General features: G+C 46.7%; 1 protein-coding gene across 1 annotated transcript in view; it reads left to right on the top strand.

Moving 5' to 3' along the window:
• The window catches only part of LOC120506988 (peroxidasin homolog), a 48,132-nt gene extending 32,410 nt beyond the window's left edge, over nucleotides 1-15,722 (top strand). Inside the window, exons 13-24 of the mRNA XM_039719129.1 lie at nucleotides 203-361; nucleotides 2,608-2,720; nucleotides 4,207-4,363; nucleotides 5,938-6,046; nucleotides 6,805-6,962; nucleotides 8,235-9,738; nucleotides 10,203-10,337; nucleotides 10,906-11,114; nucleotides 12,112-12,226; nucleotides 12,577-12,670; nucleotides 12,971-13,088; nucleotides 14,363-15,722. Coding sequence (XP_039575063.1) covers nucleotides 203-361; nucleotides 2,608-2,720; nucleotides 4,207-4,363; nucleotides 5,938-6,046; nucleotides 6,805-6,962; nucleotides 8,235-9,738; nucleotides 10,203-10,337; nucleotides 10,906-11,114; nucleotides 12,112-12,226; nucleotides 12,577-12,670; nucleotides 12,971-13,066 — 2,849 coding nt within the window. The 3' untranslated portion in view covers nucleotides 13,067-13,088; nucleotides 14,363-15,722. The remainder of the gene's footprint in view (nucleotides 1-202; nucleotides 362-2,607; nucleotides 2,721-4,206; nucleotides 4,364-5,937; nucleotides 6,047-6,804; nucleotides 6,963-8,234; nucleotides 9,739-10,202; nucleotides 10,338-10,905; nucleotides 11,115-12,111; nucleotides 12,227-12,576; nucleotides 12,671-12,970; nucleotides 13,089-14,362) is intronic.
• Nucleotides 15,723-16,568: the final 846 nt, after the last annotated feature.

Below are 16,568 nucleotides of genomic sequence, written 5' to 3'. Positions count from 1 at the left end.
AAAAGCAAGATCAGAAACAGCCTTCAGGAACTTGTTTGTCTGACAGGAAAAGCTCTGGAGTTAGGAAACTTTATAACTATCCAACAACAGCCCAGAGCCACAGATACGAAGAACACACAAAAACCGCAAGATACGAAGAACACGCAAAAACCCTTTTGGCATCAATGGGATGAGGGAATTAACGAGCTGCTTGATCACCCAGGTGGGCCCTTGCCGAGTGACCGGAGGCACAGCGTGCTGGCCACGGGCACCCTGCGGGTGGGACGGGTGGCCCTGCACGACCACGGGCAGTACGAGTGCCACGCCATCAGCGCCATCGGCGTCAGGACGCTCCCGGTGCAGCTCTCCGTGACCCCGCGAGGTGAGCTGGGCTGGCAGAGGCGTGGTGTTGGTTTGGTTTTGTGGGAAATTGTTGGAGCCCTGAGAATTTTAAACTTTCTGTGGTTAAAGGCACAGACCCGCAAGAGAACACTGCATTTGGCCTGAGGCAGTGGAGAAGGCTTCCAAAATTGATTGATAGCACTGGGTTATGGTTGTGGAGTTGGTTAGAAGTGTGTAATATCACAGGGTGGAAAACTCAGAGTTTGGAGTTGTAGAAATAAATATGAAGCAAGATGGAGGTTTTAAGGCAGAGACAGGCTGTTCTTCTTCACCTTCGTCTTCCTTCTTCTTCGTGGCTTTGGGTGATGTTTTGTAATTGGACAGAAAAGTCCGCATTGCAGGCTTGGAGGGATCAGTTATTGGGTTAAAAGGGAAAATAATCTAGGTGTCACTTCTTAATTGGATAGTTTAATCTTAAAAGACCTTGTAACAAGGCATAGTTAGCCATTCTGTGCCTTCTAATGAAGGGCTGCAGAACTCATGGTTGTGAGGCTGTTTCACTGGTAAGAAATAATAAACACCTGAGTCTGAACATGAAATACTGTCTCACGTGCCTTCAATCCCAACCTCAAGAAACAGATAGTAAATAACCATCTGAGCAGGCAGGGAGCTGCCCCCTTTCCATTAGGGTGGGATTTTGCTCTTCCCTGGGAGCAGACATCCGAACACAAGGGCTCCATCAGCTGGTGGGAAATGTGGGAGAGGTTTCCCGAGTGCTGAGGTTTGTAAATTGGAATAAACTGCTGCAGTCTGGGAGTTGTCATCAAGAAAATCACTTTGGTAAAGGAAAAACTGGATAATTAGCAAAAAAAGTGTATGAATTAAATTCTTACTAATATATATATATTTTACAATTTTAAAATTTTGTGTTTCCTATAGAATTAATTCCAAAATTATTTTTCTAACAAAACATTCTGTAAAACATAATGCTTCCTTCTAGCAAACATTAAACTCCGGCTCTTGATACATTTGTCTTAAACATTCCCTACCAGGTCATAGGTTCAATCTAAATTTAGGTTTTCTAAAATCAAGACTCTGTAAAACACAAGTCACACATGGATGCTTTTGCTTAATTTCTTTTTTCTTTTTTTTTCAATCCCAACCTCAAGAAACAGATAGTAAATAACCATCTGAGCAGGCAGGGAGCTGCCCCCTTTCCATTAGGGTGGGATTTTGCTCTTCCCTGGGAGCAGACATCCGAACACAAGGGCTCCATCAGCTGGTGGGAAATGTGGGAGAGGTTTCCCGAGTGCTGAGGTTTGTAAATTGGAATAAACTGCTGCAGTCTGGGAGTTGTCATCAAGAAAATCACTTTGGTAAAGGAAAAACTGGATAATTAGCAAAAAAAGTGTATGAATTAAATTCTTACTAATATATATATATTTTACAATTTTAAAATTTTGTGTTTCCTATAGAATTAATTCCAAAATTATTTTTCTAACAAAACATTCTGTAAAACATAATGCTTCCTTCTAGCAAACATTAAACTCCGGCTCTTGATACATTTGTCTTAAACATTCCCTACCAGGTCATAGGTTCAATCTAAATTTAGGTTTTCTAAAATCAAGACTCTGTAAAACACAAGTCATACAGGGATGCTTTTGCTTAATTTCTTTTTTTCTTTTTTTTTTTAAAGCTTTTGCTTAATTTTCTGATTTTTTTTTCCTTATAAATTATTCTTCTAAATAAGCAAACTTCCCTTCTTGTTCACGAACAGGGCAGTGTTTTACTAATGGCAGACTGGAGGGAAGGAAACTCTCTAGAAGCATGAAATTAGTGAAGCTTCAAGCAGAGAACACACAATTATATTGGTTTTAAGACCAGCAAGATCAATATAATTAACTAATCTGGCCTGACTAACTCTTCGAGAGACCCTCATCTGATAATTCCTGAAGCAAGTCATGATCCCTGTTTCAGCTGGAGCATCTTTTCAAGAAAGCCTTTGAATTAAGGATTTTTAATGGTGCAGCACATTCCTGTGTAATTGCCCCAAGTAGAGATGCAGAGGAGCAGAAAATAATGAACATAAATTACATAAATTTATGAACAGAGAGCTTGGTAGCGAGACAGAGAGCACAGGGTGAGCTGCTGCTACCCATGTGCTGAGCCCTTGCAAGAACAGCAGCTCTGCATTCCCCATGCTGAGATGTTTATTTACACACAGATTTCTCTATTTTCCTTGGTGCATTTTTCACCCCAGTGACTTTTTTTCCCTGTGTTGCACAGTGATCCCCGTGTTCCTCCATCCCCCCCAAGACCTGGTGGCAGAGACAGGCCAGGACGTTTCCATTTCCTGCACTGCCCAGGGAGACCCTCGGCCCACCATCACCTGGGTCAAGGTACGTGGTGATTTCACATCACTGGAGAGAGGGACAGCTCCTCTGGGGGAGAATCAAATAATTTACTCCTTCAACACCTCTTCCAGTTTCATTAGTTTTGCAATACAGATGGATAAAAACCAATGTATCCACTGATTTGGGGTTTTTAAGAGAGCATTGCAGTTTCTCAGGCTCAAAGCCTTGCAGCAAATATTCTCCTGTTCTTCCTTCCAAAAGAGTTACTTGAAGCCAGTGACATTCCAAGATGTTATAAATACTTGATTGACCATCCCTGGAAGAAAAAAAAAAAAAACCAACCCTGAAAACTGATTTTTTTCCTAAGTAGTTTTTCCTTATATCCAGGATTCCTGCTGATGGTATTGGATGATCCTTGTTGGCTCCAGTTGAGGGATTATGGAGCAAAGCCTTGATCCCTCAAAACCACACAGCAGCCTGGTGGCTCTTTCCAAAAATTTATTAGCTTAAGTTCTTCTCACTTTTTTCCTGCTATTTTGTAGTACAACACATGGGACTTTCCTTGTTACCTGCCCTGCCTTTGAGCACAGTCAGGCACAGAAAATGCTTGAGCCACACTTACCCCACAAAATTCCGGTGGGAGGTGAACCAGCTTTCTTTCTTTGCAGCTTTCTGTGGGCTCAACCAGCAGTGGGAGCAGAAGGAAAGGCCCTGAGAGGGCAGCAGAGCAAGCTTTAGGTTGTGGCAGGGCAGTAGAAAGATGTTAAGAAGAAGGAGAACAAAAAAACTAAAACCTAAAGTTACATCTGCCATCAGCCAGGCTGAGAGTTTGGGTTTGAGTGATGCTGTTAGAGCCAGCAAAAACTGGGATTTGCAGGTCGAGGCCAGCAAAAATCCATCAGTTTCAGGCTGGCAAAAAAACCCAAAAAAAAAAAAAAAAAACAAAAAAAAAAACCCCAAAAAAAAAAAAAAAAAAAAAAAAACCCAAAAAAAAAAAAAAAAAACAAAAAAAAAAACCCCAAAAAAAAAAAAAAAAAAAAAAAAACCCAAAAAAAAAAAAAAAAAACAAAAAAAAAAACCCCAAAAAAAAAAAAAAAAAAAAAAAAACCCAAAAAAAAAAAAAAAAAACAAAAAAAAAAACCCCAAAAAAAAAAAAAAAAAAAAAAAAAACACAACCAAAAAAACAAAAAAAACCAACTGAAAACATTTCAGCTTAATTCTGTGCCATGAAACTTCTGTGGGAACATCAGGGCCTGGGAATAGTTCCAGCCAGCCTGTCTTTGTGGGGTGTCCTGTGGGGTATCCTGTGGGGATGACCTGGGCCAGGCCAGGGGACGGAGCTCAGCAGGGACCCATCAGGAACAGGTGTCTTTGGACTCCTCTCTGGTTTCTCTGGAAGAGCAATGCTAACATCTGGTGGCCACATTTGTTCATCACATCCATCCCTGGGTTTGCTGAGCAGGCTGAGGGCTGGGCTGGTGGGAAGCTCTCCGTGCTCTGACACAGCTTCTGTCTTTTGATGGTGCAACAGGAGGGCATCCAGATCACAGAGAGTGGCAAGTTCCACATCAGCCAGGATGGGACCCTCTCCATTCAGGACCTGGGTGTGGCAGACCAGGGCAGATACGAGTGCATAGCAAGGAACCCCTTTGGCTTCACCTCGAGCGCCATGCAGCTCACCATCACCGGTACCGTATCTCCCCCCCAGGCCTTCTCTGGCCCCCTTGCAAGGACCTGCTGAGCTCTGTTGACAGCTACGCTTTGAGCAGATGATTATGTAAGAAATTGTTTCTTCAGCTTCTTTGCAGACAGGTCCTTTAGATCAGAGTCACCTTTTTGTGAAAGCCCACGCACCTCCCAGCTGCCCCTCGCTGTTTGCTCAGCTGAGCTGAAGTTGCTCCCTGCAAAGCTAAAGGTGTTGTTTTAAACCTCCTCCTGCAAGCCCAGCTGTCAGTGTCCGTGTAGTTATTGCCTCTGCTGGGAGGGAGAAACTTATTAAGATGTGCCAATGTGCTCACAAATCATTATCTGACCAAAACCTCGCACGCAGGGGAAGGGAGGAGCAGAACAACATTGTCACTGCAAATACAGGGCTGTAAATGTCTGCTCACACACAGAATCATATGCTCATCACAGAATCAGTAAGGCTGGAAAAGACCTTCGGGATCATCAAGTCCAACCTTAGACTGTGCACCACTCTTGGGAATGGGAACTAGGTCTGGTTTTCAATCTCCTGCTCTGTGCCTTAGGGAAGCTGTAATGAACAAGGAGGAGTAGCTCTCCTCTGCTGGTCAAACCAGAGGTCAGGAGTGGAAATTGTACCTCTTAGAGGGTAAGAAAACTGGCGAAGGAGAAAAGAAATCAAAGGCAAACAAAAAATTTTAAAATATAAGTAAAGAGCTGTTCCAGCAATAACCACAGTAGATAGTGAGTCGCTTATTAGATGAATTTAGTAACATTTTCCATACAGGGGCTGTAAGCAAGGAGCTGAAAATGGTCAGAAATGTCTTTGTTGTTTCAAATAATTCCTGAGATAATTTCTGTGGTTTTCTTGATTGATGCCTCATTCACCAGCTGGCTGTAGCATACACCAGTAGCCAACTGGGAACTGGTTTGTTCAGCTGTGACAAAGGCCCTGGCTTAAAAATGCATCCTGGAGTAAGTTTAAAGAAGTGATGTCTTTGCTTCTGAAGGTAGTCCAACAACGGTATTTTTATCTAAAATGATGTAGCAAATGTGTTAACACTAAGTTTGAACTATTATTACAATAAATAATCTATTAAATACTAACAATAATTAATAAAGTCTTCCACAAACAGAAAATTAATATAAGAGCAATATATTTAAATTCATTTCATTAATTTGAGAAGTACCTATGTGGGAAGCAAATATATTATTTTGGATTAACCCACTGTGATTTTTACTTTTTCTTTTTGCAGTTTAGCTACTAACCAAAACAGGCCTTATTTTTTCCAAAACTGTATGTGAGAAAGCTCTGAATGTGTGCCCACAGATATCTCCTGAAAATGTCACCTCCTTTTGCAGGCAGTTCGCATTCTTCAGAATATCTCTCTTATAAAAAAAAAAATTCAGGGTGTTTATATTAGAAACGGAAACGCGGTTTGTTCTGCAGTGAGGTGACTGGAGCTGGAGCTGGTGCTGCTGTGCAGATTTTCATGAGTGGGAGGGCTAATTAATATTGAAGCATTTATTAAGCTATTAATATTGAGGGTGTTTTGCTGTTTGTTTGTGCTTTGGGCAGCCACGGACGTGGGTCGGAGCGGGGACACGTTTGTGGCCACGTCGCTGCGCGAGGCCATCAGCAGCGTGGACCACGCCATCAACTCCACACGTACCGAGCTCTTCAGCAAGTAAGTGTGAAGGGAAGGGCCTGGAGCTGAGGCCTGAGGCAGAAAAGTGATAAAATCCCTCAAAAAATGAAGCTTTCTCAAAGCTCATTTTAGCACTGGCAGTCCGCAGAGGAAAGCTGCAGGATTGTTCGAGTGCTGGAGGTTGAAGCTGCACCATGTAGGATGTGACAGAGCTTCCCAACAGATTTGGGATTCTGGAAAAGTGAGATACATGAGCATCATCTCTTATGTCACTTATATCTGCGTTTTGTCAGCTGGAGTTGGTTGTGGAGATAGTGAATCAAAAGGAAAATAATCAAAGTAGTAATTTTATGGATGCAACTGACTTTGTGGAGGGTGTACAGAAACAATAATATAAAAATTCCAACCATTTCCTCAATAAAAAATAAATTCTTGAGTGAATATGATTCAGTCCTTTTCTACCCCAATATATGTTTTTATTGGAAGGATGGATAGTTTGTATTAAGCCAGAAACCCTCTGGGTTTCAGCTGTTGAAAAGTGAAAAAATAAATTGCTATAGCAGAAAAAAGCCCAGAGAAACTGAGGGAATTAAATATGTGCATTTTCCTGGGGAAAAATATCCTTTCTTTAATCATCTGCAATGTGCGGGCATGCCACGTTGGTCTTATGCACTAATTTGGGGGCCAAGCACTAGACCAGCTTAGAGCCTGACTCTTGCTGCTTGTAGGGTCTCACTGCCCTGGGCAGAGTTGGTTAATTTTAATGATCCTGCATCACTTTTAATTCCTGGAAATAGGCGCCCCAAGACTCCCAATGACCTCCTGGCTCTGTTCCGCTACCCGAGGGACCCCTACACCATCGAGACAGCCAGGGCAGGGGAGATCTTTGAAAGGACCCTGCAGCTGATTCAGGAGCACGTGCAGCAAGGGCTGATTGTGGACATGAATGTCACAGGTAGGAGAGATTTCATTTCCCTTCTTAATTTTGTGCACAGCATGAAATGAAAACAATGATGTGTATACATCCAGGAAGTTTAAACTGTGCAGTGGTATATCAAAAATCCAGATAAATGTTGGACATGTCAAGAAATGTGTTGTCTGGGTAGCAATTCTTTATCTCATGTTTCTTTAAAGAGCTGAAGGACTGGTCTTACATTCAGTGAACCAATTTGATACGCAGGAAAATATTTTAATTCCCTATTTTGGTAAAGGTTTCTTAGAGGGTTATAAAAGCCCTATTCCTTACAAATATATTAGCCATCTAACTGATAAAGGAGTATCCTTGTGGATCTGAAGTTCAGACCCTCAACAGCGTGGTCTGAGATGTTTCCTGCCCTCCAGACAGCAATGAGAACAGTGCTGTGAACTCTGAGGTATTTGGGTGCTGTTACAGAGGAAGTGGGATATCCCTTTTCTGTGTCTGCTACTTTGACCTCTTAGCTACAAACTCGGTAAGTCCCAGCAACTCAGGTTCCTTCTGTTGGGGGAAGATAGCAAACAACAAAGCAGTGTAACACTAAAAATACCTAATGAGATTGAGTCATGCAGCAGCTGGACCCCAAAACTTCCTACCCAGCACTTCCTTGATATACAATAAACATTCCTGTACACTGTGTGCTTCTACCTATATGTGTGATTCATCATATAGCAGGCATGTGTGTTTGGAGCCTGTAAATATTTTTTCCTGCCTGGATGTATTCCAGGTTGCGAGGAGTCTCTCTCCAGGCGGCAGGTCTGGTCTGGGCTGGTTGGACTGCCAGCCTTTCCTCCTCATTGCCCTGTCAGCATCCACACAATGCAGCATCATTCAGCGCTTTCACACGGCCCAGCAGTGCCCTGGCAGTCACCCACGGCTTCCTGCTGCTCGTCACGTAGAGCTTGGGTGGGTGATGGAGCTCGTGGTGGCAGCAATAACCCAGGGAGCCATAAAATAAACCTAGAATAGGGACCAAGACCACCCCCACAGTTTGCTCTGCCAGTCACAACATTTCTGGTCTCCAGCTCTGTGCAGTTAAACTCTTTTCCCTTTCTTTTTTGCTTTGTGGGGCTGATGTGATCCTGTGCTTCCTTTGCTTCCCATAAATTCCACAGCAACACCACGCTCAGAGACGCGGCCGTCCCATGCCCATCCCGACAGGGGTTCTCACACAGAGCTGTTCCATGGGACAGTGGGAATCAGGAGGCTGCAGGTGGTGCCTGACCTGGTGCTGTGCCCTTCCCTCTGCAGGCTATCGCTACAATGACCTGGTGTCCCCTCACTACCTGACCATGATTGCCAACCTGTCGGGCTGCTCCGCGCACCGCCGCACGCCCAACTGCTCCGACATCTGCTTCCACAAGAAGTACAGAACCCACGACGGCTCTTGTAACAACCTCCAGCACCCCATGTGGGGTGCATCCCTCACAGCCTTCCAGAGGCTCCTCAAACCTGCCTACCAGAATGGATTTAACCTGCCCCGAGGGTTTTCCTTGGCGGAAGATGCCAGGGATCTGCCCCTTCCTCTACCTCGCCTTGTGTCCACTGCCATGATCGGGACCGAGACCATCACCCCCGATGACCAGTTCACACACATGCTCATGCAGTGGGGCCAGTTCCTGGACCACGACATGGACCAGACGGTGGCAGCCATCAGCATGTCCCGTTTCTCAGACGGAGCCCCTTGCAGCGAGGTGTGCACCAACGACCCTCCCTGCTTCTCCATCACTGTCCCTGCCAACGACCCCCGCGTGCGGAACGGGCGCTGCATGTTCTTTGTGCGCTCCAGCCCCGTGTGTGGCAGCGGGATGACCTCCCTGCTGATGAACTCTGTCTATGCCAGGGAGCAGATCAACCACCTGACATCCTACATCGACGCCTCCAACGTTTACGGCAGCACGGAGCAGGAATCGCGGGAGCTGCGGGATCTGAGCGGCCAGAAAGGGCTGCTGAAGCGAGGGCAAGTTGTGCCCAGCTCGGGGAAGCACCTCCTTCCCTTTGCCGTGGGGCCACCCACGGAGTGCATGAGGGATGAGAATGAGAGCCCCGTGCCCTGCTTCCTGGCAGGAGACCACCGTGCCAACGAGCAGCTGGGGCTCACGGCCATGCACACGCTGTGGTTCAGGGAGCACAACCGCGTTGCCACCGAGCTGGCCGCCCTCAACCCGCACTGGGACGGGGACCTCCTGTACCACGAGGCACGGAAGATTGTGGGTGCCCAGATGCAGCACATCACCTACGCCCAGTGGCTGCCCAAGGTCCTCGGGGAGGCGGGGATGAAGATGCTGGGTGAGTACAAAGGCTACAACCCCAACGTCAACGCGGGGATTCTCAACGCCTTTGCCACGGCCGCTTTCCGCTTTGGGCACACCTTGATCAACCCCATCCTGTACCGGCTGAACGAGACCTTCCAGCCCATCCGACAAGGCCACGTCCCCCTGCACAAGGCCTTCTTCTCCCCTTTCAGGATCATGCAGGAAGGGGGAATTGACCCTCTCCTCCGTGGGCTGTTTGGGGTTCCTGGGAAAATGCGGGTGCCCTCTGAACTCCTCAACATGGAGCTGACAGAGAAGCTGTTCTCCATGGCACACTCTGTGTCACTGGACTTGGCTGCTATCAACATCCAGAGAGGGCGAGACCATGGCATCCCACCCTACAACGACTTCAGGGTCTTCTGCAACCTCTCCTCAGCACAGGAGTTTGAGGACCTCCGAAATGAGATAAAGAACTTGGAGATCAGAGAAAAGCTCAGGAGGTATTGTAGCCTGGATGTGGAAGGATCAAAATTACTGGAGACAAGTCAGTGAAAAGTTCCTGCTTCTTCCAGTACACCCATGGAATAACCTTCCCAGATACTGCCCCCCCCAGATGTTAAGATAGGGTAATTACTATGGTTTAACAATGAGGTTAGACAAATGAAGTTTCTCCAAGTGATCAGTCTGGTTTTGGGTGGAATGTTGTCAGGCACTGCTGTGGTGTAGTTTGGGAGCAGATTGAGCCTTGGAGCTATTTTCCAGTCAGATTAAACTGCGTCCTATCTGCCCTGTCTGCCTCTTCCAAGGCAGGTCTTTATCCTATTGTCTTTTAGATAAAACCATTAAAAACATTGTCCAGATGAGTTCCTGACATACAAATTTCTATGTTGGTATCAGATTTATATTACCACCACTCTTTGAGAGCCTCTTAATTATTTTTTTTTTAATATCTGTTATCCTGCAGTTTATATGGAACTACCAAAAATATTGACCTGTTTCCAGCACTTATGGTGGAGGATCTTGTCCCTGGGACCAGAGTGGGACCAACACTGATGTGCCTGTTAACAACTCAGTTCAGAAGGCTGAGGGATGGAGACAGGTATTGCCATCAGAATCATCCCAAATGCTTTGGTATTCTCTTTGGGAGGTTTTTGCCTTACAGGAAGAAGCAGAATCTGTAATTTTTTCTTATTTATTGTCTTATGATATGAGGAACAGTGTTCTCTGTCCAGTGTATTTGCAAGAACACCTATCACAGTTACTGTCAAGGTGTCCTTTCTTGATTTAATGATTCTCATTTCACTGCAGAGCACTGGGAATCATTGAGGATGTTCCCAATATCTCATGAAAATCCTAGAAAATGTCCACAGGAACTTATTTCTAATCCCTGTTTGCTGCTTGTGTGAACAAGACTCTTTTGCCTGGTGATGCACTTAGGGCAGGAGCGCGGGGATTTGTGGGTTCAGAAAAAGCCATCTGTGTTTGCAGCCACCTGACACCAGAGCAGACGCTCATTTTGAGGGGTGTGGGTGCTGCCACACAGATGTCAGAGAGCTCATCTTCCTCTCCCAGCCTCACTCACTCACTCACTCACTCACTCACTCACTCCCTCCCTCCCTCCCTCCTCTCCCACTCCTGAGTCATGCTGTGATTACACCCCACTGCAGATTTTGGTATGAGAACCCCGGAGTGTTCACGCCGGCGCAGCTGACTCAGATCAGACAGGCGTCCCTGGCTCGTGTCATCTGTGACAACAGTGACCACATCCAGCAGCTGCAGAGAGATGTGTTCCAGGTGGCATCATACCTGCAGGGCATGGTCAGCTGTGAGGAGATTCCTGCCGTGGACCTCCGCCTGTGGCAGGACTGTTGTGAGGGTAAGGAGAGGGATGCTCTGGCTCTGACTGGTGTTGGTGCCCTCTGGGTGGTATTTGTCACATGCCACAGCAGCTTTTATGGAACTATAGCTGATTTCTGGCTGTACCATGAGACCCCTGTGTCAGCAAATGGGTGCAAAGAGAACTGAAAATAGAATAGAATAGAATAGAATAGAATAGAATAGAATAGAATAGAATAGAATATTTCAGCTCTAAAGGACCTGCAGCAATCATCCTGTCCAATCTCCTGACCAATTCAGGATTTTGTTAAAGCAAATTATTAATTCTGTCCTAATTATCTTATATCCAAATGCTTCTTAAACCCTGAGAGGTTTGGGACATTGGCCATCTCTCTAGGAAGCCTGTTAACTCCGATAGAATAGAATAGAATAGAATAGAATAGAATAGAATAGAATAGAATAGAATAGAATAGAATAGAATAGAATATTTCAGCTCTAAAGGACCTGCAGCAATCATCCTGTCCAATCTCCTGACCAATTCAGGATTTTGTTAAAGCAAATTATTAATTCTGTCCTAATTATCATTATATCCAAATGCTTCTTAAACCTTGAGAGGTTTGGGACATTGGGCACCTCTCTAGGAAGCCTGTTAACTCCATTAGCTTCATTTAATCTGTCTGAAAACCCACCTCACTGAGGGCTTTGGTCTCTGGCTGAGGAAGAGACTGAAACAGGACATGATCCCCACCACGTGTCACTTCACAGATTCCTTTGAGAGCCTAAATCTCTGCCATTAAACCTCAGATCCTGCCATGGTCCCCTTGGGCTGCATTCTGGTTCAGATGTCCATTTGAGGCATGGTAATCCACGAGTGATGCACATCCTTTTCCACACCTTGGTTGCCTCCTTCCCTCTGGCTCAAGAGATGTGTCCAGGGTGGATGGTGCAGGAGGGCAGCGCTGCCTTGTGCTGCTGCAGTTCACACAGTCCTGTTTCAAGCAGCAGTGCTCACTGCAGACTTTCCCTTCCTTCCCAAGACTGCCGGACACGAGGGCAATTCAGGGCTCTTTCGCAGCGGTTCCGAAGCAAGAGGTCTCCTGGCTTCAGCTACCCAGAGGAAAACCCTGCAAAGCACAAGCCTGCCTTGCCCAGGTGCAGTATCACCCCTTCTACCTCCAGTTTATCAAACAGCAGTTTTAATAACTCAGTCCATTCAGGCCTCTGAGTCTGGTGCTTTGCAGAGATCTGGGGTCAGGGGTGGATGAGTAGAGAGGTGCTGAGCTCAGCCAGTCCTCCACACTTCAGTGCAGAGCCCAGCTCTGATGTATAAATACCTGGGCTGAGGGGCTCTTTGGCTGGCACCCCTTGGCTGGTGAATCTGGCAGTTGGGCCCTTCCCTTTGATGCTCACTTGGAGGCTGATATTGGAGAAAGCAAAATGATTCCCTCGCCTAGGAAACTGCTGTTTGCATAACCCCTTTCACTTTTTATCCCTGACCCCAGAGATGAGACACCCTCTCCAAGCTCTTCCTCCAGAGAGAACCTTGAGTCCCTTGTGGCAGAACTGGAGAAGACAGTCACTTCCCTACGGAAACAGGTACAACTTGGTGCCCCAATGTTTGTCTTTCATGGAGTCATGAACCTCAGCAATGAAAACTTGAGCCAGCATTTTCTTCTTGTATTTGGGACAGGTTAAAGATCATCTGTGCAGTGGTGCAGACTCCCTGCATTTTTGACACGTTAAACATTATGTGTGCAGTGGTGCAGACTCCTTGCATTTTTGACACATTAAACATTATCTGTGCAGTGGTGCAGACTGCCCACATTTAGGACAGGTTAAATTTTATCTGTGCAGTGGTGCAGACTCCTCACAGAGCTGCTGCTTTCTCCTCCCCAGGTGAATGCACTAGAGAGCCAGCTGAGGTGGCACCACAGGAACACCAGCACACGTGGACAGGGCAAGAAGACTGGGGACAAATGGAGAAAAAGATGACCACGTTGCCTCCTTGTATAAGGTCAGTGTGTTTGTTCTGGGCTGGGGCCCCACAGGTCAGTGTGGGGGGACACCTCAGCAGTGTTCCCATGCAGGGAGGATGGAGCAATGAGGTGATGAATGGGACATGAGGTAATAGACTTAAATGCAGCAGGTTAGACACTCATTTCTGCTGGCAGTGATTAGTGACTCACTGGAATGGGCTGTCTGGGGACGTGGTGGCATATCCATTCCTGGAGGTCCTTTAAGAACTGGTTTGGCAAAGATGGGGAAAGACATAAGTATAGGATGGACCAGGTGGTTTGGGTGAGGTCTCCTGGGCCTATTCTCCTGGGACTCTGGGTAGGTTTATTCTAACAACATTTAATGTCATAACCCCAAATCCAAGAGCCTCGGAAGGACCTTTGTGGGGAGGGATATCACAAAGCTCACTGATGGAGCGGATGGACTGGTTCCTCCCCAGGGGAACAAGGACATCTGGGCAGATGGAGCAATCCATCATTTGCTTACAAACTGGCAGAGATTTCCCCCTGCCCATCTGAGTCACCCTGCTCCTCACTCCTGAAGGCACCAGTCCTCTGTTTGCTCAGCCCCAACCAGGGCAGCACAGCTGTGAGGTGCCTGTGTGAAGTCCCTGTCAGCCCCTGCCAGCCAGGGGACTCCCACTGCTTCTCAACAGTGACAGTCCTGGCCAGAACTGCAGTGCAGGTGTTCATGGGCACAGGGAACACAGCCTGAGCTCCCTTCTCCTGCTTCCCATGGAGATCCCTGCAGCCTTGACAGAGAGGCTGAACAGCTCCCTGGCACCTGCCAATCTGAACAAGATGGTGAATGGGTTTTATGTGTTGGAAGTGATTACTTCAGGGACAGGAGCAGAGGAGTTCTGAGAAATGCAGTTCTTCCAGGCAGCCAGTACTAGGAGGGGCATTCATTCCCTGGAAGTTAGATTGAAGGATGGGACAAGTGAAGGCTGGTCTGGGCTGATAAACACAGAAAAAAAGCAGAAAGGGAAAGCCTGAAAGCTGGCCAGGCTGTTTATCAGCATGATTTACTGTTTTGGTCTTTACAGATCTTCCACTCAAACAGGGGCTCTGCTTCACAAATGTGACAGACTGCACTGTGATATATGAATTGGTTTTCCTTGCCATTGTTTCAGATCCTTGATGGGGCCTGGCTTTACAGGGTCCCTGAAAAGTATTACTGTGGGTTTAAAGGTTTTCCTGTTCCAGACCTGCCAGGCACTCTACAAACTCTCTGCCTCTTACAGAGCTTTTCTGCTTTCTTGTGCCATTTCAGGTGCCCTGTGACCTGCACTCCTGCTCTCCAGCCAGTCCAACCCTCCCCTATAGGGCTCAGAGAGCCACCGTGGGACCCCCTGGTGCTGTGCCTGCTCTCACACCTCCTGTACCACTCCCTGTCCCAGGACCACTGTACTTTTGCTGTATTGAACCCTCTGCACTGACTGTCTACGAGCCCCTCAGCCCCTGGACCCTTCCTGCCCTTGTCAGCCTCCCAGGGATGGGCTCTGCTCTCGATGGTGACAGCCCAGAGTCTGCCAAGGTGCCTCCTCCACAGCCCCCAGGAAATAGAGACAATTTGAAGCTGCTTTAATGCACTGTTCTACTCTGCTCCTCTTCCCATGCACTGCTGTCATCCATCACCCACCAGCCCTCGTGTGAACTGTCCCCTGGACACCCATCCACAACAATTCATTAAGAGGCTAAACCTTCCTCAAATGCACTGTGGGGCCAGGAAACATCTGGAGAAATCAGTTTTAAAAAAAGACAAAGAAACACGAAGCCCAGAAGAAACCCCAGCCATCTTCTGATGCCATCAGAAGACCAAGAGGAACCTCAGGGTTGGGTGTTTCAGGATAGGGTGCCAGGTACAGTGTGGCCACCCTGGATCTCCAGCTGGGCTTTGCCAGTTGTTGGTGGCAAGTGGCACATGCCATAGCCCCAGAGTCACCTTGCATTCCTCAAAGCCATCTTCCTCAGCATGACCTGCATTCTCCAACTTTCTTCCCATTTAGAGGTTTAATTGGAATTATGCTCTTCCTTTTTTTCCCTCCAAGAAGGCTCTTTTTTGGAAGATGTATTTTGAGTGTAAACGTAACAGGACCTGCAAGAGAACCTCAGCTAATTAGGTGTAATGGGTGCTCTCATTAGTGGAGGGGAGCTGCTGGTTTCTGTCAATTAGGCTGGGAGGCCACGCTGTGGTGTTTGACACGCGGGTGGATGCAAAATGCTGTTTGTGTTTATGGCTCCCTGGTGCTCTGCAGCCAAACCAGGGCTGTGCAGGCAGCTCTGCTGGTTTTGGTGCTCTTTGGAGGTGCTCCTTAGTGGTGCTAGAACTGAAGTCCCTGTGTACCCACCACAACCCCAAATCTGTGGACAGATTGGTTTTTAATACATCTTTGTGAGCTGGTCATGGGGACTGAAGAGGAAATACTTGATCCATCAGATATCTGTGCTATTCTTATCTTTATCACTTTTACTGCATCCTCCCACTTTCTTTCCCACAGCACAAGGACCAGAATCTTCTATGAACATGCTTTTCTTCTTCTTTTTTTTTTTTTTTTAAGGTGTTTGATAGTACTAAAAGGGATTCAAAGCAGCAGGGATGCTTCTGGAACTGAATAGGAAAATAATAATAAAAAAAGATACTAGAAAAAGACTGATTTATCGTCTCTTTCCTGGAATAGGGCTGAGCTGTGCATGTGTGTCCTCTGCAGACAGAGGTTTGCAGGGATGAGTGTGTGCTCTGCATGTCTGGTAGGCTCAGCTCAGAGGCAGTATTTAGTCCTCAGGGATGTTTGTCATTTGAAAGTACTCTTTCATTTAGGTGCAAATCAAGATCCAAAGACTTGCGTGTTAGAAATCAGCTCTTGTCTATCGCTGGTACCACTGGAGGATCTAACCTGGCAAAGGTCAGTAAAGGTAAATCAGTTCACAGTCTCCTTTTGCACACCAGCAGTTCAGTGAGACCTCATTCAAAACCGTGAGGCACAAGCTCTCTGTGCTGCATCTGATCAGATTTTTTTCAGGCCATAAGCAGTCAGCCCCTTTTGCTCCTGATGGAGTGTGACGTGAGGAGCACACTTGTCACCCGGGCTGCAGAAGGACAGCACAGGGAGTGTCCCTTCCCTTTGGTCTGCAAACCCTTCTGTGCTCCATCCTGAGCTCCCCTCCTCATGCTGAAGTGAGAAAATGCATGGAAACATTACACAGTGGGGAAAATGCACAGAGACATTACATAGTGGGGAAAATTCAGAGGCTTTACACAGTGGGGAAAATGCACAGAGGCTTTGCATATCCCTGTCTGGCACTGGCATGAGGCTGTGAGCTGGGCAGGGGGCAGCTGTTTAGGTGCTGCTTGGGTAAGGAGGGAGCAGAATATTTTATTAAAGACTCCCTTTCTTCCCAGTTCTCATCAGTTCAGGAATGCAGAGGCCACGCTGAGGAGCACTCTGTACTCCTGCCCTCTGCCCTGGGCATCTCTG

This window comes from Passer montanus, unplaced genomic scaffold (genome assembly GCF_014805655.1).
Source record: "Passer montanus isolate IOZ18808 unplaced genomic scaffold, ASM1480565v1 scaffold41, whole genome shotgun sequence".
NCBI classification, from domain to species: Eukaryota; Metazoa; Chordata; class Aves; order Passeriformes; family Passeridae; genus Passer; species Passer montanus.
This window is presented reverse-complemented; position numbering and strand designations above follow the sequence as displayed.